The following is a 23,756-nucleotide window of genomic DNA, read 5'->3' on the forward strand; positions in this document are numbered from 1 at the left end:
AAGGCAGGAGAACGGTGTTGAGAGGGAAACATAGATAAGTCATGATTGAATGGCGGGGTTGATGTAATGGGCCGAATGGCCTAATTCTCCTCCTAGAACTTATGAGCGCCCGGAGAAAACCCACGCGGTTATGGGGAGAATGTACAAACTCTGTACAGACAAAACCGTAGTCAGGATCGAACCCGGGTCTCTGGCGCTGTGAGGGAGAGACTCGACCGCTGCATCATTGTTCCGGGTTAATGACTTTAGTCACGTAAGGACATAAACCGGTCAGTCCAGAGATGCTGTCTGACCTGCTGAGTTACTCCAGCACTTTGTGTCCTTTTGTGTAAGCCAGTATCTGCAGTTCCTAGTTTCGACAAAAACCATAAGAATGGAAAAGATACAAAAGTTGGACAATGACAAATAATGAGGAAGCTAATAATAGAGCCGGGACATTAACAGACTGGTAACATGGGCTGATATGTAACAGATGAAATCTAACACTGAGAAGTATGAAGCAATAAATCACAACGGGAAGAATGTGGTGAGGCAAGGTGAAACTGTAGACTGGTAATTGTTAAAGGTATTCCAGGAAGAGAGAGAGCGAGAGAGCGAGAGAGACACTCTCTGTGTTTTGATCGAGGAGGAAATGTTGTTTCCAATTCATAGTGATTGTGGTCTGCCGACGAGGAAGTCGAGCACCCAATTACATTCGGGATGAACAGAGACATAGATCTCTGAGTTTCATGAGAACTTAACAGGAGGTGATGGAGTTAAACGTCGAGCTGTAGTCAATGAACAACAGCCCGATCGACTAGACTTGAAGATAGACACAAAACGCTGAGGTAACTCCGGTATACTCAAATGTACAAAATCATGAGAGGAATAGATCACAGAGTCTCTTTCCCAGAGTTGGGGAATCGAGAACCAGAGGGCATAGGTTTAAGGTGACAGGGGAAAGGGGAACCCGATAGGTGACTACTCCCACACAATCTGTGGTGGGTGAATGGAACGAGTGACTGGAGGAGTTTGTTGAGGTAATGTTTAAGAAACATTTAGACAGGTACATGGATAGGACAGGCTTAGAGGAAAATGGGCCAAACGCACGCAGTTGGGACTAGGGTAGATGGGACATGTTGGTTGGTGTGGGCAAGTTGGGCCGAAGGGCCTGTTTCTGACTATGACTATAATTCAGTGGAGCAGGCTGCATCTCTGAAGAAAAGGAATAGCTGATGTTTCGGGTCGGAACCCTTCAAAACTCTCTCCAGCGTTTAGTATCCACCTTCGATATCAACCAACATCTGCAATTCCTTCCTACACATAAGTGTTTCTATGGTCCACATGGTGTATTGCAGAATGGAGAGCCAGTGAACTCACATCTCATGTTGACCTATTGTGGTGGTCGCTGGAATGTTTTCCAGAGATGCTGCCTGACCCGCTGGGTTATTCCCACACTTTGTGTACTTTTGTGTAAATCAGCATTTGCATTCCATTTTTTTCAACATTTGAACTGCAGGTGGTGGTTTACACAAAAAAGCCACAAAGTGCTGGAGTAACTCAATGGGTCAGGCAGCATCTCAGGAGAACATGGATAGGTGATGTTTCGGGTCAGGAAGGCCTGTGATCTGGTCCTCAGTTGTTCATCCAAGACTTCTGGTTAGGGTACACTTGATGCAATTGGTGGGAACACACTCTTCCACAGATGTCCGTATGAAGTCAGTAACAACCGTGAATGAATAAGTAGACTAGGTATATGGACTATAGAGAGGGGGCCGGGCTCTGGCCTTCTGCGCACTCAAGGTGGGCTGCAGGAGGCGCCCCTGGGGCACAAAGGTAGACGGGCGAGGAGAGGGACGTCGGTTCACCAGTCGATCCACACGTCCAAGGAAGGCGATGGTTGGAGGCCTTGCAGCAGCTCAGTGGATTATTTCTGTACACTTATTAATCGGGGATGTGCTTAGGTATGGGAATACAGTACAGGACCCTCTTGTGTAAGCAAAGGTTTTTACTGTGCGAACCAATGACCCTCTCTTCGCCCATGACAATAAAGGCACCATTGAACTTATATTCACCTTTAAAAAATGCTGGCAATGTAAAAGTTGATATCAATTCAAATCTCTAAAGTCTAAAGCTGCAAAAACAAATAAAAATTGCAGATGCTAGAAATCTGAACTAAAAACAGAAAGACAGGCTGCTGTGGAGGCCACGTCATTGGGTATTTTTAAAGTGGAGATTGATAGATTTTTGATTAGTACGGGTGTCAGGGGTTATGGGGAGAAGACAGAAGAATGGGGTTGAGAGGAAAAGACAGATCAGCCATGATTGAATAGCAAAGTAGACGTGTTGAGCCGAATGGCCTATTCCAGTCCTACGACTTATGAACGTGGAAACTCCGCACAGACAGCACCCAAAGTCGGGATCAAACCCTGGTCTCAGCCGCTGTAGTGCTGTGCTGTATGCATAATGCTGTATAGGTCAGTTCAGTAGAGGTGAGAGCAGTTCAACTGTGGATTTCTCCCTTCAGCCAGACAGAGGCAGACAGACACAACCCAATCACACATAATAACCTCTTGGTGTGGCATCTTGAGGACTTTGGTCATGTGCATCTTGTTAAGGGCACGCACTCGAAGGCGAAGAAACCCAGCGCAGAGATGCTGAAAGATGATGAAAAATAAATTTGTTAGGGCAGATCACAGATCAAGAAATAATGATTCGAGATGAGCAAGTGTGAGATTAATTTAAGTGCAATGAATATGAAAAAAGTTTCCATATTGCTTTGACCAGCCATTGTACGAAGATCACTGCTTATGTGGTAATGAGTACATTTAACTCAGTCATTAAGCTGGTATTAACTAGATTCAGTGTTGTTTATGGGACTGAAGAGTACAGCGACTGGGCTGACTACAAGAAATGACACTGGGTCTCATTGTATATAGATCCCCCTGATATTGTATTAGTACCAATTCTCTAGGCAATGGCCAGTGGAGTGGAAAGCATTCCGTTGCACAATATCCCTCCTCTCAATAGATCTGGGCATACCATCGGTGCACAGCTACAGAGTCCTGCTACCAGATGGTGAGCTAATTATAAGCTATTAACTGCTTTGATAGCTGTGTGGGAACTAGGCTCAATGAAGGTGCCGTGAATAGGGATGCAAGCTGTTCACCCAGCCACCCTGGGACTCTTGTGTGAGAGGGGTCACACTGACTGAACCTGTGTTCAGCACAGTACACCGTACAGTACACTGACTCTGTAACAAGACCAGGGGCACCAAGCAAACCTTTCCTCTGGCCGCTTATTTTATTTTTGTTTAGGCAGGATCACAAAAGAAAGTGCCTTTTTTTTTTAGAATTAAGGCTAACAAAAAAAAAAAATGCACATAAAGGATTTGGATAGTTGCCAAATAAATACAAGGGTGTACTGAGGTAGTGATTTTGTGTATCTGTTTTTATTGCAGAGCGTGTGAGTCCAGCTACATACTTTGCCTCCTATATAAAGAAGCATCACATAAATTTTCCATCTTTCCCTGAGAATGTTTGCAAAGCTGATGTGTGAAGCATTTAGCCGGCCACAACTACAGTAATATAATCAGTTCTGAGCACCTCGCCCTCGGATATAAAGGTTCAGGAAAGAATGGGTGCGTGGATAAAGTATTTGAGCGCCAAAATCAGATGATGACGGCAGGGCTTATAGAGACATAGACTTTCGGCCCACCAAGCCCATACGAACCACAAAGCATGTTTAGTTTAATTTATAGTTTAGTTTAGTTTAGTTCAGAGATACAGCTTGGAAACAGGCCCTCTGGCCCACCGAATCCATATTGACCATCAACCATGTTTAGTTTAGTTTAGTTTAGTGATACAGTGCGGAAACAGGCCATTCGGCCCATGGCAACCAATGATCACCCAATCGTACTAGTCTATCCTACACACTGGGCACAATTTGCAGCAGCCATTTAACTGCACGTTTTGGGGTGTAGGTGGAAACCGGAGCACCTAGAGCAAATCCACGCAGTCACAGGGAGAACTATAAACTCTGTTACGACAGCACCGGTAGTCAGATCGAACCGTGATCTCTGGTGCTGTAAGGCAGCAACTCTACCACTGCACCATTGTGCTGCAGGAATTATCTATATTAATTCTAATTGCAAAGTCCACAGCATACTATGCCTTGTCAAAAGCAAGTTCGGTATTCCGACTGCGCATGCCCAGGTCATAGGTCACAAGCGAAAAACACTCTTGGCAGCCGTGCCGTGGCATGGACACAGTCCTGCGCCTCATCCGCAGCCAGGATCGATCCAGGGTCTCTGGCCTGTCTAGTCGGGTTAACCCTGCCTGGACTTACAGGAACGACGGCCCAGGCTTACTCGTGGAGAAGCAGCGCTAGCTAACTCCACGGCTCCGAGCTGGTGTCCTGTCAGTCCAGGCAGGGCTGGTAGGTTAACCCGGCGAGACAGGCAGAATTGAGCTGGATTTAGCACTGCTTCTCCGTGCTGGCTTTTGGCCTGGGGGCGCCGCTCCCATCTGATTCCCGATGTCTCTGGCCGCCCCTGGACGGGTGGGGGGGGGCACTCGAGAGGGGACGGGGATGGTCCAGTGGCGGTTCAGCAGCGATTGCGGTGCGGGAGCGCAGGTCTGTGTCCGTAGCCACGGCACGGCTGCCGAGAGTTATTATTGCTTGTGACCTTTGACAAATCCCATGATTCCTTGCGTTTTCGGAATACCGAACTCGCTTATTCAAGCGCTCATCTGAATGCTTATTAAAGGTTTGGGAACAGCTCCATCCAAGACTGCAAGAAGTTGCAGAGAACTGTGAATGTACCCCAGACCTTCACACAAACCAACCTCCTTTCCATTGATTCCATCTACACTTCACACAGCCTCGGCAAGGCCACCAGCACAATCAAGGACCAGTCTCACTCCCTCTTCTCCCCTCTCCCATCAGGCAAGAGGTACAGAAGTGTGAAAACACACAAGTTCAGGTTCAGGCACAGTTTCTTCCCAGCTGTCATCAGGCAAAGAAACCATCCTATCACCAACTAGAGAGTGGTCCTGAACTCCCATCTACCTCATTGGAGACCCTCGGACTATTTCCAATCGGAATTTACTGGACTTTATCTTGCACTAAACATTATTCCTTTTGTCATGTATCTGTACACTGTGGGTGGGTCGATTGTAATGATGTATATATTCTTTCTGCTGACTGGTTAGCAGGCAACAAAAAGCTTTTCACTGGTTTCATCGGTACATGTGACAATAAACTAAAATAAACTGAGAAGATTTTTCCTCAGATGTCTAATAAATCTTTTACTCCTTACCTTCGACCTACATAGACACTCTGTTCCTGGCCAACTGCTATTGGGAAAGCTTCTTACTAGCTGTCATAACTATGTCTGGCATAATTTGATACCTCAGGTCTCCCCTCAGCCTCCACTGCTCAAAGGAAAACAAATCAGCCTGTTCAGTTTCTCCTCATAACTGATACATCCCATCCCAGACAACTTTCTCTGCGCCATCTCCAGTGCAAGCATGTCCTTCTTATAGTGTGGTGACCAGAACTGCACTCTACTCCTTTAGACTTTAGACTCTTTGAGATACAATGTGGAAACTGGCCCCTCGGCCCATCGAGTCATCTCCGACCAGCAATCCCCATATACTAGCACTATCCTACACATTGAGAAAAATTTCAATTTTTACTGAAGCCAATTAACCTACAAACCTGTGCGTCTTTGGAGTGTGGGGGGAAACCGGAGCACCCGGAGAAAACAAATGCGGTTACGGGGAGAACGTACAAGCTCTGTACAGACAGCACCCGCAGTTAGTCCTTTGTACTATGAACATATAGATAGGGCTTGCCCACAACTGGGCGGCATGGTGGTATAGTTGCTGCTTCCTACGCCATAGACCCAGTTTCGATCCTGACCACGGGTGCTGTTTGTACGGAGTTTGTACATTCTCCCTGTGACCGCGTGGGTTTCCTCTGGGTGCTCTGGTTTCTTCCCACAATCCAAAGACAATCGTATTTGTAGGTTAATTGGCTTCGGTAAAAATAGTTAATTGTCCCTGGTGTATGGGATAATGCTAGTGTACGGGGATCGCAGGTCGGTGCGGACCCGGTGGGCCGAAGGGCCTGTTTCTGCGCTGTATCTTGAAACGAAACTGTATTCTGGGCACTGCATAAACAAAATCTAAACTAAACTCCCCATCACTACATGGGCTTGGGCCAATCAATGCATATCAGGCCTGGACTCTTCACCTTGGGCAATGCTCCAGAAATTGCCTGGTGTCTCCAAAATTGAAGATTAATCTACTGAACACTAACACAGTTATAAAAAAACTTTCTCTTGTGGGCGAAGATACTAGAGGATACTCCGGTATCTTTGCTTGTGGGGCTGCTTGGCTGGACAGCCTAGTGGGAGAAGGAGGTCACAGCTCTACGGGTCAGCAACCAGGAAATCTCCCCGTGAAAGAGTTTAGAAACTCCGTCACTGACACGAAGGTGCAAACTATACACGACCATAACAAGTAGGAACAGCGGCACGGTGGTGAAGTCGCTGCCTTACAGCGCCGGAAACCCTGTTGCGATCCTGACTACAGGTGCTGCCTGTACGGAATATGCACTCTCTCCCTGTGACCGCGTGGGTTTTTTCCGGGCGTTCCGGTTTTCTCCCACACTCCAAAGACACACAGGATTTGTAGGTTAAATGGCTTCTGTAAATCGTCCATAGTCACTAGCGTGTAGGATGGAGCGGATGTACGGGGTGATCATGGTCGGCGCGGTCTCAGTGGGCCACAGGGCCTGTTTCCACGCTATCTCCAAACTAAACTAAGCCAGAAAACATAATTGCCGGCTCTGCTCTGTTCTGAACCTTTTCATACCTCTAGTTTCCCTACCCCCTGACTCTCAGTCTAAAGGAGGGTCTCGTCCCGAAACGTCACCTATTCCTTTTCTCCAGAGATGCTGTCTGACCCACTGAGTTACTCCAGCATTTTGTGTCTATCATTGTTATAAGGTATAAATAAATTTCCGAATTAGCAAGTCAGTAATTGATAACACTGTCGATAATTTGATTGCTGGAAAGATTCCTGGTTGCTGAGGCATACATACGCTTGTAATGACTGGACTTTAGACCCCAATGTCCACAGCTGCCCGTCACTGGTATTTGTTGGCGTTTGTCTTTATCAGCGAGATGGTTGGAGTTTGTAACCTAAACAGCTACATTCACTGCAGTTAGTACAGTCAAGCATGATCTCGGGCTGTGAAAATATTGAAAGAACAGATCAATGCCTTGCCTGACAATCCCTTAGAGCACATTCATTGATGACATTGCATCGACACATAAAGCAGTTGAAATAGAGTTGTACACTTAGAACTTAGAACTGTATGCCACGAGAACAGGCCCTTCGGCACACAATGTCTGTGCCAAACATGATAGCAAGACCATCACATCTACCTGCGTATAACCCATATTGCAGTGAGACCCGATAGAATTATATAAAATAATGAGAGGCGTAGATAGGGTAGACAGTAGACAAAATCAAATACTACAGAGAATATAGAAACAAAGAACTGCAGATGCTGGTTTATACCAAAGATAGACATAAAGCATTAGTGGCATTTAAGAGGGTTTTTGGTAGCATATGAATATGCAGGGATATGGGAGGTTTCCCTAAAGCTGATACATGGGATCTGAGAGAGCAAAAAGTGTTCTGTTCAGTATGTTAACTGAAGACCAAAGACAGTTTAAACTTTAGAGATGCAGCGCGGAAACAGGCCCTTCGGCCACTGAGTCTGTGCAACCAACGATCCCTGTACACTAGCACTAACACTCGGGACAATTTATAATCTTTACCGGAGCCAATTAACCTGCAAACCTGCATGTCTTTGGAGTGCGGGAGGAAACCGGAGCACCCGGAGAAAACCCTCACGGTGACAGGGAGAACGTGCAAAGTCCAAACAGACAGCTCCCTTATGATCGAACCCGGGTCAATGACATTGTAAGGCAGCAACTCTATCATGCCACCCTATTGTCTAAAGACAACTCAAGGAAGGGGGCTAATCAAGTGGGTCAGGCAGTTCAGAGTCTGAAATAGGGTTCCGATCCAAAACGTCACCTATATATTCCCTCCACAGATGCTGCCTGATCCAGAGTTAATCCAGCACTTTGTCTTTTGCCCAAAAGATTTCCGCATCTGCAGCGGGGGAGGGGAGGGGAGGGGGCAGAGTGGCGTAGCAGGTAGAGTTGCTGCCTCACTGCACCAGACCCGGGTTCGATCCTGACAACGGGTGCTGTATGCACGGAGTTTGTACCTTTTCCCCGTGACTGCATGGTTTTCCCTGGGTGCTCTGGTTTCCTCCCACATCCCAAAGACGCACAGATCAGTAGGTTAACTTAACTTGGTAAAAAATTGTAAATTGTCCTCAGTGTGTAGGATAGTGCCAGTGTATGGGGATCGCTGGTCGGCACAGACCCGGTGGGCCGAAGGGCCTGTTTCCAAGCTGTATCTCTACACAAAACTAAACTCGTGGAAATATACTCTCCACATCCACTCCATCCAGGTCTTTCTCTATTCGGTGGGCCGAATGGTCTGTTTCCATGCTGTATTTTTCAATCAACGTGTGGTTCCTTGCATCTCCAGGGAGCTCATGTGTGCCAGTCTCCCTGGGCAAAAACCGGGCACTGCCAATCTCAGCCTCTCAAGATGCTAAATCAACATAGAAGCAGGATTGATCCAGTGGGCCTCAGTAACCAGTAACTGGAGCATTGCCAGGAACCTTGGAGCTTGTCTACAACATAACCTTCTTGGCTGAAAGGTACATCGTGTATTTCAGGAGAAGGAAGAATCAATACATACATTTTAAAAAGTTAATTTTGTTTCTGGCGACAGAGTGCTATAATAACATTAAGTAAAATCCAACTTTAACTAATTAGTCTTCCTAATAGGTGTGTGTGCTGGCAGAATATGTCTTTCCTCTGCGAGATTAAAGTGTTTCTTTTTTTTAAACATATTTTGTCTGATGCGCTGTAAATAAGATTAGTTTGAGGGAAGGAGGGGGGGGGGGGGGGGGTTGGGCGAAGACCCATCCGGCTGGGTCATTGTTGAAAGGCAGTAGGAAACGCTGATAGTTTTTGCAGCTGAACAAAGAGTTGAGAGCAAAGAGGAGGCTCAGACATTGTGTCGCCAGCCTCAATCTCTCCCACAAACTCGCTCCTTATCCCCCTATTGTTCTAACTCCCTCCTAGTCTCGGGCACAGCTTGTGAGCTCTGACCTACTGTAGGGTAGCAAAAGGCAAACGGACGTGCAAGTAAAGAATTTTTCGGTTCAAAGCTGGCAGTGGGAAATAAAAGAAAAACAAGTCCCACAAATTAATATATATTCTTATCAAGTTCTCTTGATGAATTTTCCAGTTCGCTGATTTTTGCTTTAACCTCATTTTTGTGTCCGTTTTTTTTTTGCATAGTATCATATGAATAAATAGTCAGGTAACAACCCTCTCTTAATAATGTACATAAATGTGATTTTCTGTAACTTTTTAGGAAATTATGAAAGTTTGATTTTTAGAAATTTATTTTAAAAAGAGATGGCCTTGTGTTATTTTACACCAGATTAGACAGTAAATTTGTAAACATTTAATGGGAAAATAGTACATTTAATACAACCATGTTTCTGCAAAGTTTAGCAATCTCCCGATTTTAATCTGTTTTGCATTTGATTTCAGCGTTAGCGTTATTATTCTCTCTACGAGAGTGGATTGTAAAAACAAAAAAAAGTGGATCCTCAGTTTTGTTAACCATCCCTCAAAAAACTCGCTGTGGTATTCGGAAAATATATTTTTTTCCATTTCCAAACAAATTCTTTATCATATTAAAAAATATATAATTAGGAAATATTTTCCCTATAACGTTAAATTAGCGTTTTTCACGCGATGTTGTACAAATGCCTTCACTTTTTATATCAACAGTCAGGACTATCTTGTAACCGGCACATTCCACATTCACAGATGTAGGCAGCGCATACAGATGTGCTTCAAATATTCCCTTCCTCTAAACGTGTTTTTAATTTGTGTCTGTATGGGACTAGTGCACTTCGCATAAGTGGTGTGTTATGGAATATATATATATATACATACACCTATATATTCATTGCAGGCAGCCTCTCTTTTAATTTACGGTTTAAAATGTACACTGGATTGTAGAGGAATAAAAAGGGTAATCTCTTTATAATGTGTTAACTGCTATCCTGCAGCGAGAACTCTGCAGCTGGCTTATGTATTGCAATGCAGATTGAACCATAAGCTTTCAATTGAAAGCCGTCTCTTGCTTGCGAAATAAAAAAAACCTCCCCTCCCCGCATCTTGCTGCAAGCATTTAGCAACAGCAAGCATTCGAATCATGCGAACTCCGCAGCCCAAAACACAAGCAACAATACGGCTTTGCAGGTGTGCGGGTGTAAACTCTTTAAGAGGGGTTAAGGTGACAAATTAAAGGGCGATTTATCAGGGTGCAGATGATTGCCAGTTAATTGCTGCAAGCTCGGCGCCCTTGTAGTGCGCTTGATTGGCGCGCGCGTCTCCATGGCGACCGCCTGCACGGCGCCAGCTTGACAGGCGTCAAGGCTGCATGAATGGGTGACGTCACGGGGCTGGCGCCTGCCAGTCTGGGAGCTCTCGGGCTTGTTTGCTCCATGTTTAAAGGCGAACAAACTCCAGCAGTGGGAAAATGCCCTGCCTATTCCTCGAAATGGATCGCATCTGAACAACGCTGCCCCAGCTTGCTTTCCCATGTGTGCATGTGTGTGTGACACAAAAAAGAGAGAACTACTTTATTATTATTGGACAAACTTCAAAACTTGAGATTTCACGTTTAAAAAAGCCATTATATGCAAAATGCACTTTCCAATAGTTTTACTTAAAACACAACCCTACTTATTGTACAATTGTAAGTTTATTTCTGATTCATTAATTGCAATTACACACTAAAATTATATGCAGAATGCACTTTTCCAATAGGTTTACTTTTAAGAAAACTACATTTTCACAAGTGTAAACATAAATTGCAATTACACATTACAAACAATTATATGCAGAGTGCACTTTCCAATAGTTTTACTTTGATGAAAACTACCTACTGCACAAATGTAAATTTAGTTATAATTCATGAAATTGCAATTACACACGACAAACAACATGCTGAATGCACTTTTCAATAGTTATACTTTTTGAGAAAACATTACACAATTGTAAATTTATTTCAAATTCAAAAATTGTAATTTCACATAAAACAATTATATAGTGCACTTTTCAATACTTTTACTTTTAAGAAAAGCGCTTATTGCACAATTATAAATTAATTTCAAATTCAAAAATTGCAATTTCACTTTAAAAACAATTACATGCAGAATGCATTAATTTTATTTTTTAAGACTAATTGCACAATTACAAATGTAATGCACATTAACGAATTTACATTAAAACAATTATACACATAATGCACCTTTTACTTATTTTCCTTTTAATGCAAAACTTATTGCACAATTGCAAATTTAAAAAATGCTAATTCACTTTAAAAATAATTATAAGCAGAAGCAATTTTAAAATAATACTTTAAAAAATATTTTCTTTTGCAAGAATGGATGAGAAAGTAGGATGACATAAAACTAGTGAATGGGTCGGTTTGGACTCGGTGGGCAGAAGGGCCTGTTTCCATGCTGTATTTTTCTATCATTCAAAAAGGCCATTGAGCTCAAGAGTAGTGATTTAAAAAAAAATCTAAATGTAATTTTACACTAGTGATAAATAAATGTATAAAGCATAGGATACTGCTTAGGATTGCAACATATTAACGGTTGTCGACAAGTAATATTTTATTTTAAGATGTCTTAAAAGTATGTATTTTATGTCAGACACACTTTGTGCCCTTTCGTAAACCAGCATATGCAGTTTCTTGTTTCTACCTAACATTGTCCTGCTTTTGACAGTTACTGTATTAAATCCACTGTCGATTCATTTGCTGATTATACATCTTTTGTTACTTTTCTTTAAACTATCCAAATGAGAAATTGCAAATGGTTCAAAATGTTTTCACTGAAACTGCTTCAGAAGGACCTTCAGAAAGAGAAATTATTCTGCTTTGCAACATTCCAGTACATTTCAAGCTGTTAGAATGCCTCTACACTGCGATTACAATGACAATGCTGGCTATACAAAGGTATTTTGTTGCTTATATTGCAATAAGTCGAGATGCGCTATAAGACCCATTTCACAGTAAATGTTGGGATTTTAGCGGGTTATTTTTGACTATCCTGGTAAATAAGGAAAATAATGGGATCTAGAGATAATTTAAAAACCTTCCCTGCACATCTGATAAGTTTACATTCCCTTGAATTACTTCTCCCGCCCACGACTCCCACCTCCACGCCTACAGACACACACAGCTGCATTCCCACATCTTCAACGAACTACTGACATTTGTTTCCTTTTTGCAAGTCTTTCCCCGTTTCCCAACCCCCCCCCCCCCCTCCCTTCCATACTTGACAAGAGTTCATACCCTGACACACACACACACTGACTTCCCATTTGCTGAGAAAGGCAACAAACCTTGCCCACTGAGTCCTTGCCACCAGATGTGATTCGCTGTGGACCCGAGGGGTGGCTTTATGTATAGAAAACTCCCACTGTGCAGCTAGCGCTTATAAAAGCAAGCACTCGGCGGCTGTAGACTTGTCATAGCATTGCTCAGTCTGGTTTGTGAAAAACCTTTTGGTGGTGCATTTCTCTCTCTCTGCAAGAATGAAAGTGGTTGGTGGTGCCTGCTCCCTCAAGCGACAGGGATGCAACGAGGACGTGGTGAGATGCCTTTCCGAGCAAAGCATCGCAATCGCCAAGTGTAAGATGCCCCCTTTGCTGGACGAGCAGATGACCATGTTCCTGTACGACATGAACGGCTGCTACAGCAAACTGAAAGAGCTGGTGCCCACTCTCCCCCAGAACAAGAAAGTCAGCAAAGTGGAGATCCTGCAGCATGTCATCGACTATATCTGGGATTTGCAGTTGGAATTAGATGGCCAGTCGAACATTGCTTCCGGGAACACTGCCCCGTCCCGAACCCCACTCAACGCAGATGTGGCTGTCATCTCAGCAGAGGTAATTATTCAACTTCTCTAACTTTGTGTCGTTAAAGAGATAAATTGCCTTTAACGTGATGAAAATGACTCCTAGGATGATGGAATTTAATGTTTTGTTCATTTTGTTTCCAGGCACCATGTGTGAGCAGTGATGACCGCATTTTGTGTCGCTGAGTGTCAAACAGACTTGCAGGTACGTACAACGGAGATGTTTTGTGAAATGTAACAGGGCCACCATGTAATTGTAACTAATTTCTTGGGAATAGTTTAATGCATGGGAGATATTGCATAATTGCATTAATCATTAATAGATTTTGGAACAGCACTTGCATAATCGGGGTGAAAATACTTTATAGTGCACTTTAGAACACAACACTTAAAAATAATTGGGATGCCAATAATTTATAGTACATTTCGGCACATGACACTTAAGAATAAAATAAATGAGATGGGAATATTTTATATTCAATTTAATATTAGTTGCGTTTGAATGAAAGATCTAATGTGCTTTTTTTTTCCTCATTGCAGTATTCAGATGCCAAGTACAAAAATGATCGGGCTATGGACAATGCTGTATACGTCCGCGGTCCCTGGCAAGGGAATAAAAGCGGAGAAACAGCGAGGAAAACCCAACCATCGTGTTTTGGAACTCGCGTTTCATAGACTGTCATAAAAGGGGGCACAGACTTGCACGGGGCCAGCTCTCCAGGACTCTGGGAACCCGTTTGATTATTGTTAGTCTCCATCCCATCCAGGTGACTCGGAAGCCAGGAGAAGGGAAAAATCGGACTTAGTTGCTCCTAGTGTCACGCCTAGCAAAAGAGTATTAAGTGCAGTTAACACACGCCATTCCTCTGTGTGTGCGGTCGCTTCTGTCGCCGCCAGGCTGTTAAATGAGACATTCGTTGGGAATCTAGAATTGCCAGATATTATGTAACATCCTTAGAGATCTATGGGTGATTCATTTGTAAATTTTATACTTTGTAAGTGTATTCAAATGTTTACAACAATGTTGTACTAAATTAATATTTTTTTAAGTGAATCTTTTTTTGAAGTATGTCTTAAGTACTGAAATAAAACGAGTGAAATGATACATTATATCTTTGTGAATTTTGTACAAACATTTGATGGATAGTTATAAATGAAGGTTGAAGAAGAAATTGGTAGTTTTACATTTGGCCTGACCCTGGATGGCTATTTTACAATTCAAAACACTGAAAACTGAGCAATCTTTCTGTACACCCATATTTGTGCAGGAGTAACTCAGCAGGTCAAGCAGCACCTTTGGAGAACATGGATAGGTGATAGTTTGGGTCAAAACCCTTCAAAAATATTTTATTTGGTAATTGTACCTTGGGCTACACTGGAAGTTTCTTTTAAGGATAGACACACAAGTGCTGGAGTAACTAAAGAGCGGGTCTGGCAGCTATGAGAACATGGATTGGTGTTGGGAGCCTTTATTTAAATGTAATGCAAAGTAAATTCACAACCAGGGAAATAATTCAGTCTTGTGTAAGAAGGAACTGCAGATGCTGGTATGTCGAAGATACACACAAGCTGGAGTAAATCAGTGGGTCACTGCATCTTTGGAGAAAAGGAATAGATGATGTTTCGAGTCTAGACCCTTCTAATAATTCTGTCTCACACATAATAAGCAAGTGCCTAAACTAACCATAACATAACACAAGCTCTGGATCTAAGAGTCCTGACCTGAAACATCACCCATCCTTTTTTGTTCAGAGATGCTGCCTGACCTGCGCTTTTTGTTTTATCTATAAACCGAGCCAGCCCATTTTAAAGAAAACACACATGGGAAACATTGACTTAATTATACTGAAAGGAGTTTCTCAAAAGTGCGACAAAAAAGTGTTTCTTATAATCCAAACTTGATGACCAAGATTACACAATTAACATACAGAAGATTAAGAAAAGGGATTTGATGAATGGCTTGTCACCTGATACACGTGTGCATACTTCAAGGGGGGGGGGGGGGGGGGGTCTAGAATAGGATTTATACAATATTGTGGGTTTGGGGAATCCTTAAAAAAAAAAAAATTTTGTCTAGCACATCTTTCAAAGCCATGCCGTTGTGAAAAATGACCCTTTCGTCAACCCTAAACATAATTTCAAAGGAGCTTAAATGATCAGAGCAAGGAGTTCCTTTGCAAATTGTTAACAGAACAAGGGTGAATCCAGGCCTTAAAGTTCACAGTTTTGAATGTACCTATTTATAAATGCTAATGCCAGTAACAGATTTCATGAATGAAAACCAAATTAAAATGACTTGGTTGGCATGGATAATTTGGGCCGAAGGGCCTGTTTCTGAGCTGTGTGACCAATATACTTGTACATTGGTGGCCGTGCAATTTAATTCTGTCTCCCCTTTTCCCCCCTAACATTCAAGACAGTGGTGATCAGGAGGAGACATCTGATTGTAAACAAATGGACTTGAACTTGGATTGATGCTACTAAAAGTTTGGTTTAGTTTCATTTAGAGATACAGTGCAGAAATAGGCCCTTCAGCCCACCGAGTCCATGCCGACCAGCGATCCCCTCACACAAAACACTATCCAACACACACTCGGGACAATTTACAATTTTACCAAGCCAATTAGCCTACAAACCTGTATGTCTTTGGATTGTGGGAGGAAACCAGAGCACCCAGAGAAAACCCACGTGGTCACAGGGAGAACATACAAACTACAGACAGCACGGAAGCCGGGTCCCTGGCGCTGTAAGGCAGCAACTCTACTACTGTGCCGCTGGTTAGTGGGGGCATTCACACATTGAACAAACACAACAACTCTAGTCAGAGATAGAGTACAGAGACTGCCATGTACCTAATTCCTCAGTGCTAATACCTATTATCATTGGACTATCAATGCCAGGATCCACTCCCCCGTATGCCCTCCTTAAATAATCTGAAAAGACATCTCTTGCCAGAATAATTAAAGGTAATAAAAATCACAGCATTTGCCTTTTGCAATTACTCAATTCGAACTGTCCCTTTACCTCCCCCATCCAAGGACACCAACAGTCTTTTCAGGTGAGGCATATGTTCACTTGCACCTCCTCCAACTTCATCTACTGCATCTACTGTTCCAGGTGTCAACTTCTGCTCATCGGCCAGACCAAGCACAGGCTCGGCGATCGTTTCTCTGAACACCTCCGCACAGTCTGCGCTAACCTACTTGATCTCCCGGTTGCTCGGCATTTTAACTCCCCCACCCATTCCCAATCTGACCTTTCTGTCCCGGGCTTCCTCTATAGTCCGAGTGAGGCCCAGCGCAAATTGGAGGAACAGCACCTCATATTTTGCTTGGGCAGTTTACACCCCAGCGGTACGAACATTGACTTCTCTAACTTCAAATAGCCCTTGCTTTCCCTCCCTCTCCATCCCCTCCCCCTTCCCAGTTCTCCCACCAGTCTTACTGTTTCCGACTACATTCTATCTCTGTCCCACCCACTCCCCGGACATCAGTCTGAAGAAGGGTCTCGACCCGAAACATCACCTATTCCTTCTCTCCAGAGATGCAGCCTATCCCACTGAGTTACTCCAGCATTTTATGTCTACCTTTGATTTAAACCAACATCTGCAGTTCTTTCCTACATACCTGTACTCAATTCTAAACCTGCATTCGTATCAATGTTTATAGAATCAAACTCATTTAATTTTTACTCTTCCTCAGATAATTTATCTTTCTACTCTTCAAGCATATAAAATATATAACATCAAACTTTTATAAGTTTAAACTGAAGCTATTGTAAAAAAAACTTATGGGCGGCACAGTGGCGCAGTGATAGAGATGCTGGCTTGCAGCGCTAGAGTCCTAGGTTCGATCCTGACTACGGGTGCTTGTCTGTACGAAGTTTGTATGTGCTCCCTGTGACCGATTGTGTTGTCTCCTGGTGCTCCGGTTCCTCACTACGAAGGCGTACAGGTTTGTACGTTAATTGGCTTCAGTAAAAATTGTAAATTAGCCCTAGTGTGTAGGATAGTGCTAGTGTATAGGGTGATCGCTGGTCGGTGCTGACTCGGCGGGCCAAAGGGCCTGTTTCCATTCTGTATCTTTAAAGGCTTAACTTTTACTTCGCCATCTACTTCCTTCTAAATCTCTTTTAAAAAAGCGTTGCACATTATACATGGAAAATGCTTTTGAAAGGGTAAATTTTGCTGGTTATTAATATAATTTTTTTTTTTTTCTAGTGGGATTTCAAACAAAAAACAATTTGGTGTAGTTGACACCAACTCTTTAGCTTATTTATCATTTATTTATAAGATGCACGATTAGAGGTTTCATTAAAATCTTAGTTTAATCTCTGCGTGCTGGTCCCAGACGTGAATCTACAATCATTCATTACAAATGCTCCTCTCTTTCTACTCCAATAGAGGCATTTCTTATGCTTACTATGCTCCTCTTAAAATCCCCTTTACCCTGCATCTGTACACTGTGGAATTCTTGATTGTAATCACGTATTGTCTTTTCACTGACTGGATAGCAGACTGGATAACAATAAGAAAAAGCTTTTCCCCTGTTGCCGTGTGACAATTAAATAACCTAAAACAAAACTAAGCCATATCAAGATATTAAAAATGCATTTCTTCGTCAGTACCGAGTGGGAGAGTGGCGAAGGATTTTTAATTGTGCTTAAAAAAAAGAAACTTCTCTTTAAAATGTGCCGCAGGCTGAGTTTAGTGGTGCCTGGAGTCATACCCGGATCACATCTGCTGACAAAGGATTAGTATATTTAATCCTGTAAATCAGCTGTGTGTATAGGAATGCAGTTAACCTGAACTTCTTCCAGGTGTTCGGAGGCGCCAGTCAGTCTGGCCTCGCTCGGCCTTTCCTGCCCTTGACACAAGCCCGGAGCCAGCAGAGAGTTTACTTTACCACTAGCTGTCGCCCAGCTGCATTCACAGCACTCCCGGAAAAGCATGGGAACTCCCTTAAAGCGAGATTGCACCATATAGATAACGAGCCAACAAAAAAAAAACCAGAGGAAAACATGTTTGAGTAAGAAAGAAACAACTTATTGCCAAATGCTTTGTGGAGATATAAAACTGGAGCCAAGCTTGACCCCAGATTCCATCCCAGCGCCACTAATTCTCTTTATTTTCCATTTGTTTCCTATCAATGTTCCCCTGCCTGACCCACTGTTACTCCAGCACTTTGTGCTTTCCCCCCATGAAACAACAATATGTGCAGTTCCTTGTTTCTACATAGTGTCCTAAACATTCTACCTCTCTATCACCGTGAACCTTTCTTTGTCTTTTACTCACTCCATCCCTCACCCCCTCATTTCACTCTCTTCCTTCTGTGAGCCCTTTTCTTTCACTCACTCACTCACTCACTCACTCACTCACTCACTCACTCACTCACTCACTCACTCACTCACTCACTCACTCACTCACTCACTCACTCACTCCCTCACTCACTCACTCACTCACTCACTCACTCACTCACTCACTCACTCCTCACCACCCACTCACTCACTCACTCACTCACTCACTCACTCACTCACTCACTCACTCACTCACTGTCACTCACCACTCACTCACTCACTCACTCACTCACTCACTCACTCACTCACTCACTCACTCACTCACCACCCACCCACCACTCACTCACTCACTCACTCACTCACTCACTCACTCACTCACTCACTCCTCCTTCCCTCCCTCACTCACTCACTCACTCACTCACTCACTCACTCACTCACTCACTCACTCACTCACTCACTCACTCACTCACTCACTCACTCACTCACTCACTCCCTCACTCCCTCACTCACTCACTCACTCACCCACTCACTCTGTGAATCTTTCTTTTTTACCCCTCCCTCACTCTCCTCCCTGTGAACCGTTTGTTTTCCTCCACTCACTCCCACGCCCCCCAGCTCACTCACTCTCCTCCATCTATGAACCTTTTACATTCACACTCACTCTCCTCGCTCTATCTGTGAACCGTTCGTTTTCATTCACTCGCTCTGAATCTTTTTTCTCTCACTCACTCTCCTCCCTCCCTCTGTGAAACATTTTTCTTTCATTCATTCCCTCTGAACCTTTCTCTCCCCCCTCCCCTCTCTCTCTCCCCTCCACGTACTGTGATTTTCCTCCCATTTCCTGTCCGATTTCTTCCATTACCCACAATGAACCGCGGATGCTGATTTACTAAACAAAAGGCACAAAGTATGTGGATAGGCGACGTTTCGGGTCGGGATCCTTCTTCAGACTTCCTCGTGTTCTAATTCTCTCACATAAACAATGCCTCCCTTTCTCTCCCTTTTGGGCTTTCTTTTTCTCACTCTCTCTCGCTCTATCTCTCTCTCCCACCCTGCCGCCCTCTCTCCGCCCTGCCTTTTGTTTCTTCCCCTCTCTGCCCCTTCGCATCTCCTGTGCAGCCGGGATAAAAGTGGCTGTAACTTCATGGGAGCACAATTGGCCTAAGCTTATATTGTTTCACACTTAGGGCACCTTTGGTGTTTATTTGTCACGTGTACAACTGCACGGTGAAATATTCTTGTTGCATATTCACACATGCAGGCGCCCCCATGTTTTGGCGCCATTTCCAAAGTACAGTGCGTGCGCTCGGTCTACAGGAGCAGTTCCTGATCCAGGCAAGACCCAGGCTTCTGCAGGGCCTCCCTCCGTTGCCCTCGACCGGATCGGCCCACAAACCGGCGCGCTCTCCTTTGGCGGCCATCTTTGTGTCACGGGGGTGCATCCTGTAGCCAACATTGCAAGCGCTGGAGGCATTACCCCGGTTCACCATCCGACTGGCCCTTGCTCCTTGTGTCCGACATCTCCAGTGACTACCTCCGATTCTGTGCTCCGTCGAGCCTTCGGGTCGGATCATCCAGCGAGTACCCAGGTTCCGTGGCATCTTACAGAGATACCCTGATAGAAGATAGACACAAAAAGCTGGAGTAACTCAACGGGACAGGCGGCATCTGTGGATTGAAGGAATGGGTGACTTTTCGGGTCGATACCCTTCTACAGACTCTTGACCCGAAACGTCACCCACTCCTTCTCTCCAGAGATGTTGCCTGTCCCGCTGAGTTATTCCAACTTTTTGTGTCCATCTTCGGTTTAAACCAGCATCTGCTGTTCCTTCCGACACAGCGATACCCTAATCCTCTCTCAGCCACAGAACACTACGGGCCACCTATTGCACTAGTACACATTTGTTTTCTATTGTGTTTGATGCAGCCAGACTTGCTGAGTTACTCCAGCACTTTGTATCTTTTTTCTTATGAACCAGTATCTGCAGTTCCTTGTGTCTCCACCTGTATTGTTTTGATACCGTGGTTGATAATGAGGTCAGTATGGCACTACAAACTCAACAGAATCCGCAGAGTCTAGCTTAGTTTGCTTAGAGATATAGTGTGGAGACAGGCCCTTCGGCCCACTAAGTCCGTGCCGACCAATGATCACCCGTGCACTAATTCCATCCTAGCTACTAGGGACAGAGCCTAAAATCTTACCACATATCACTCCTGAACCAATTGTACTAGAATAATGTAATTTTCTCATCACTCTGTTTATCCTCTGAACGATATCACAAAAATATTTAACATCATTATTAATGTAATTTAAGAAGATGTATATAGAATTATGAGAGGTATATGTAGGGTAGACAGTCAGTACCTTATTCCAGCACTAGAGGGCATAGCTTTAGTTTTGTTGACTTCATTAACTTCACCACCAATTTCCATTCTGCACTCAAATTCACTTCCAATCCAATCCAACTTTATTTGTTAAGCACTTTAAGACAACCAATGTTGACCAAAGTGCTGTACAGAAGAATAAACAAGACATCATAAACAGAGAACATAACAGAACATAACATAACAGCTCACTTAAAGAGCAAAAATTACATATGAAATACAACAATAAATTAAAAGACATAAAACATGAGTAAAAATAATAACCACGCAATAAAGCAATCAAAATAAGAAATTAAATCAAGTAAATAAAGTCGACATCTTACTGGGTATCAAAGGCCACGGAGAAGAGATGTGTTTTAAGAAGGGCTTTAAAAACAGACAGAGAAGAGGCCTGTTTAATGTGGAGAGGCAGATCGTTCCATAATTTGGGTGCCGACACAGCAAAGACACGGTCCCCTCTGAGCTTCTGCTTAGTTTTAGGCCCACTCAGGAGCAGCTGATTATCTGACCTGAGAGAGCTTGTTCGACACTTTCCTCCGCTTTTTACTGTATCTCGGTACACGTGACAATGAACTATGATCTCACCGTCTCCATCATAAGGGATAGACGTCTATTACAAACCCACTGACTCCCACAACTACCTTGACTACACTTCTTCCCACCCTGCTTCCTGCAAAGTCCCGCTGAGTTACTCCAGCATTTTGCGTCTATCTTTAGCTTAGTTTAGTTCAGTTTAGTTTAGTTCATTGTCACGTGTACCGAGGTACAGTAAAAAGCTTAAGGTGAGAAGGGTAAAGTTTAAAGCATACGTGCTGAGTTCCTCCAGCACTTTGTGTTTTGCTCAAGATTCCTACATCTTCAGTTTATGTCTCCTTTGTATCTGAACTCTCTGCTGACTCTAGAACGCCACCTAGTGACAGTGCAAACTATTTTCTGAACATTGCCCATTGCAAATTAAGAGACAACAAGACTTTAGACTTTAGAGATACGGAGTGGAAACATGCCCTTCAGCCCACCAAGTCCGCGCCGACCAGCAATCACCAGCACTATCCTACAGACTAGGGACAATTTACAATCTTGACCAAAGCCAATTTACCTGCAAACCTGTACGTCTTTGCAATGTGGATGGAACCCGGAGCATCCGGAGAAAACCCACGCAGTCACGAGGAGAAGGAACAAACTCAGTGCAGACAGTACATGCAGTCAGGATCGAACCCAAGTCTCTGGCGCTGAAAGGCAGCGATTCTACTGTTGCGCCACTCTGCCCGCCCCTGAAATAGTCAAAAGTTTTTAATTGTCATAAGTAACCGACACCGGAACAATGAAATTCTTACTTGCAGCAGCTTAACAGGCCCGTAAACACCACACACACAGATCAATATAATCGTTTTTTTTTTAAATCAATAAAACAATGACTGTAATACAAATGCAAAAAAAATTTAAAAATCCTTAGTGCAAGCCAAAGCCGCAGTCTGTAGAAGATCATAGTTACTGACGTTACACAAGGAATTGCAGAGGTTTGAAACGTGCTGCAGTAACTCAGCGAGTCAGGCAGCATCTCTGGTGAAGACGAAATGTGTAAGAAGCAACAGCAGATGCTGGTTTAAACTGAAGATAACACAAAATGCTAGAGTAACTCAGCGGGACATGCAGCATCTCTGGAGATAAGGAATGGGGACGTTTCGGGTCGAGACCCTTCTTCAGACTGAAGAAGGGCTTGTGTGTTACTGGGGTTAGTGTGTTCAAGAGACTGATAGTTGTTGGGAAGAACCTGTTCTTGAAGCTGGTGGTTACGGTTTTCAGGCTCCTATACCTTCTTCCCGATGGTGGGAGCGATGTACGAGTGTGGCCAAGGGGGTGTGAATCCTTGATGATGCTGGCTGCCGTTGGCTTGGCATAATTTGGCATAATCTGTCAAAATTAGGAGACGGAGACCAAATTCCTCTCCTCTCCAGAGGTTAGTGGATTGGTATCTGGTAGATAATCCCACCAGGCAGGTTCAACACAAATTTGTAGCATAACTCTTTCCATGAAACTCTAAGCTTGTGGCTTTTTAGCGTAGATACAAAGTGGAAACAGGCCCTTCAGCCCACCGGGTCTGCGCCAACCATCAATCACCCCGTACGCTAGTTCTCTGTTATCCCTCTTCCACATCCTACATACAAGGGGCAATTTGCAGAAGCCAAATAACCTACTAACCCGCAACTGCAGGGGTGTGTGCACGTGTGTGTGTAGGGGTGTGCACGTGTGTGTGTGGGGATGTGCACGTGTGTGTGTAGGTGTGTGCACGTGTGTGTGTAGGTGTGTGCACGTGTGTGTGTCTGAGTATGTATGTGTGTGTAGGTGTGTGCACGTGTGTGTGTAGGTGTGTGTGCATGTGTGTGCGTAGGTGTGTGCACGTGTGTGTGTAGGGGTGTGCATGTGTGTGTGTGGGGGTGTGCACGTGTGTGTGCAGGGGTGTGCACGTGTGTGTGTCTGAGTGTATATGTGTGCATGAGCGATTGTGTGTTTCTGTGTGTGTTTGTCCGCTGGGGTGTCTGTATGTCTGTGTGCGCACATGCATGCGCGTATGTGTGTTTCTGTGAGCATGTGTGTGTATGCGCATGTGTATTTCTGTATGTGTGTGTGTAGGGGTGTGTGTATATTTGTGTGTGTGTCTGCGCATGTGTTTCTGTGTGTAGGTGTGTGTGTGCATATTTGCGTGTCTGTGCGTAGGCGAGTGCGTTTATTTGTGTGTGCATGTTTCTGTGTGTGTGTGTAGGGATGTGTTTGTGTCTATGTATTTCTGTCCCTGGTCTAAAAATAACAATAGTGTGGTTATTTTGGCTCATTTTCGGGCAGCAGATCCCACGGGGCTGCAGGTCGTGTTGCATGATTGAGCACTTTATGTCTTCATATCTAAATCACGACTCGCCGTGTTCTCATTAAAACTATTTTTGTTTTGTTAAACGTTTGATATAGACTAGGTGAGGGGAACTCTA

At 43.9% G+C, this 23,756-nt stretch overlaps 1 protein-coding gene and 1 long non-coding RNA gene across 2 annotated transcripts; one reads left to right on the forward strand and one right to left on the reverse strand.

Annotated features, from left to right (window-relative positions):
* Positions 1 to 438: 438 nt before the first annotated feature.
* Positions 439 to 12,688, reverse strand: LOC129707292 (uncharacterized). Its single transcript, XR_008725169.1, has 3 exons — positions 12,581 to 12,688; positions 7,090 to 7,238; positions 439 to 2,636 (listed from the first exon to the last, which is right to left on the reverse strand). It is a non-coding gene; the product is annotated as an uncharacterized LOC129707292 (long non-coding RNA).
* id1 (inhibitor of DNA binding 1, HLH protein) lies at positions 12,672 to 14,200 on the forward strand. Its single transcript, XM_055652228.1, has 3 exons — positions 12,672 to 13,126; positions 13,240 to 13,300; positions 13,636 to 14,200. Exons 1-2 carry the CDS (start codon positions 12,773 to 12,775, stop codon positions 13,279 to 13,281), a joined length of 396 nt encoding a protein of 131 aa, XP_055508203.1. The 5' UTR covers positions 12,672 to 12,772; the 3' UTR covers positions 13,282 to 13,300; positions 13,636 to 14,200.
* Positions 14,201 to 23,756: the final 9,556 nt, after the last annotated feature.

This window comes from Leucoraja erinacea, chromosome 21 (genome assembly GCF_028641065.1).
Source record: "Leucoraja erinacea ecotype New England chromosome 21, Leri_hhj_1, whole genome shotgun sequence".
In the NCBI taxonomy this organism is placed as follows: domain Eukaryota; kingdom Metazoa; phylum Chordata; class Chondrichthyes; order Rajiformes; family Rajidae; genus Leucoraja; species Leucoraja erinaceus.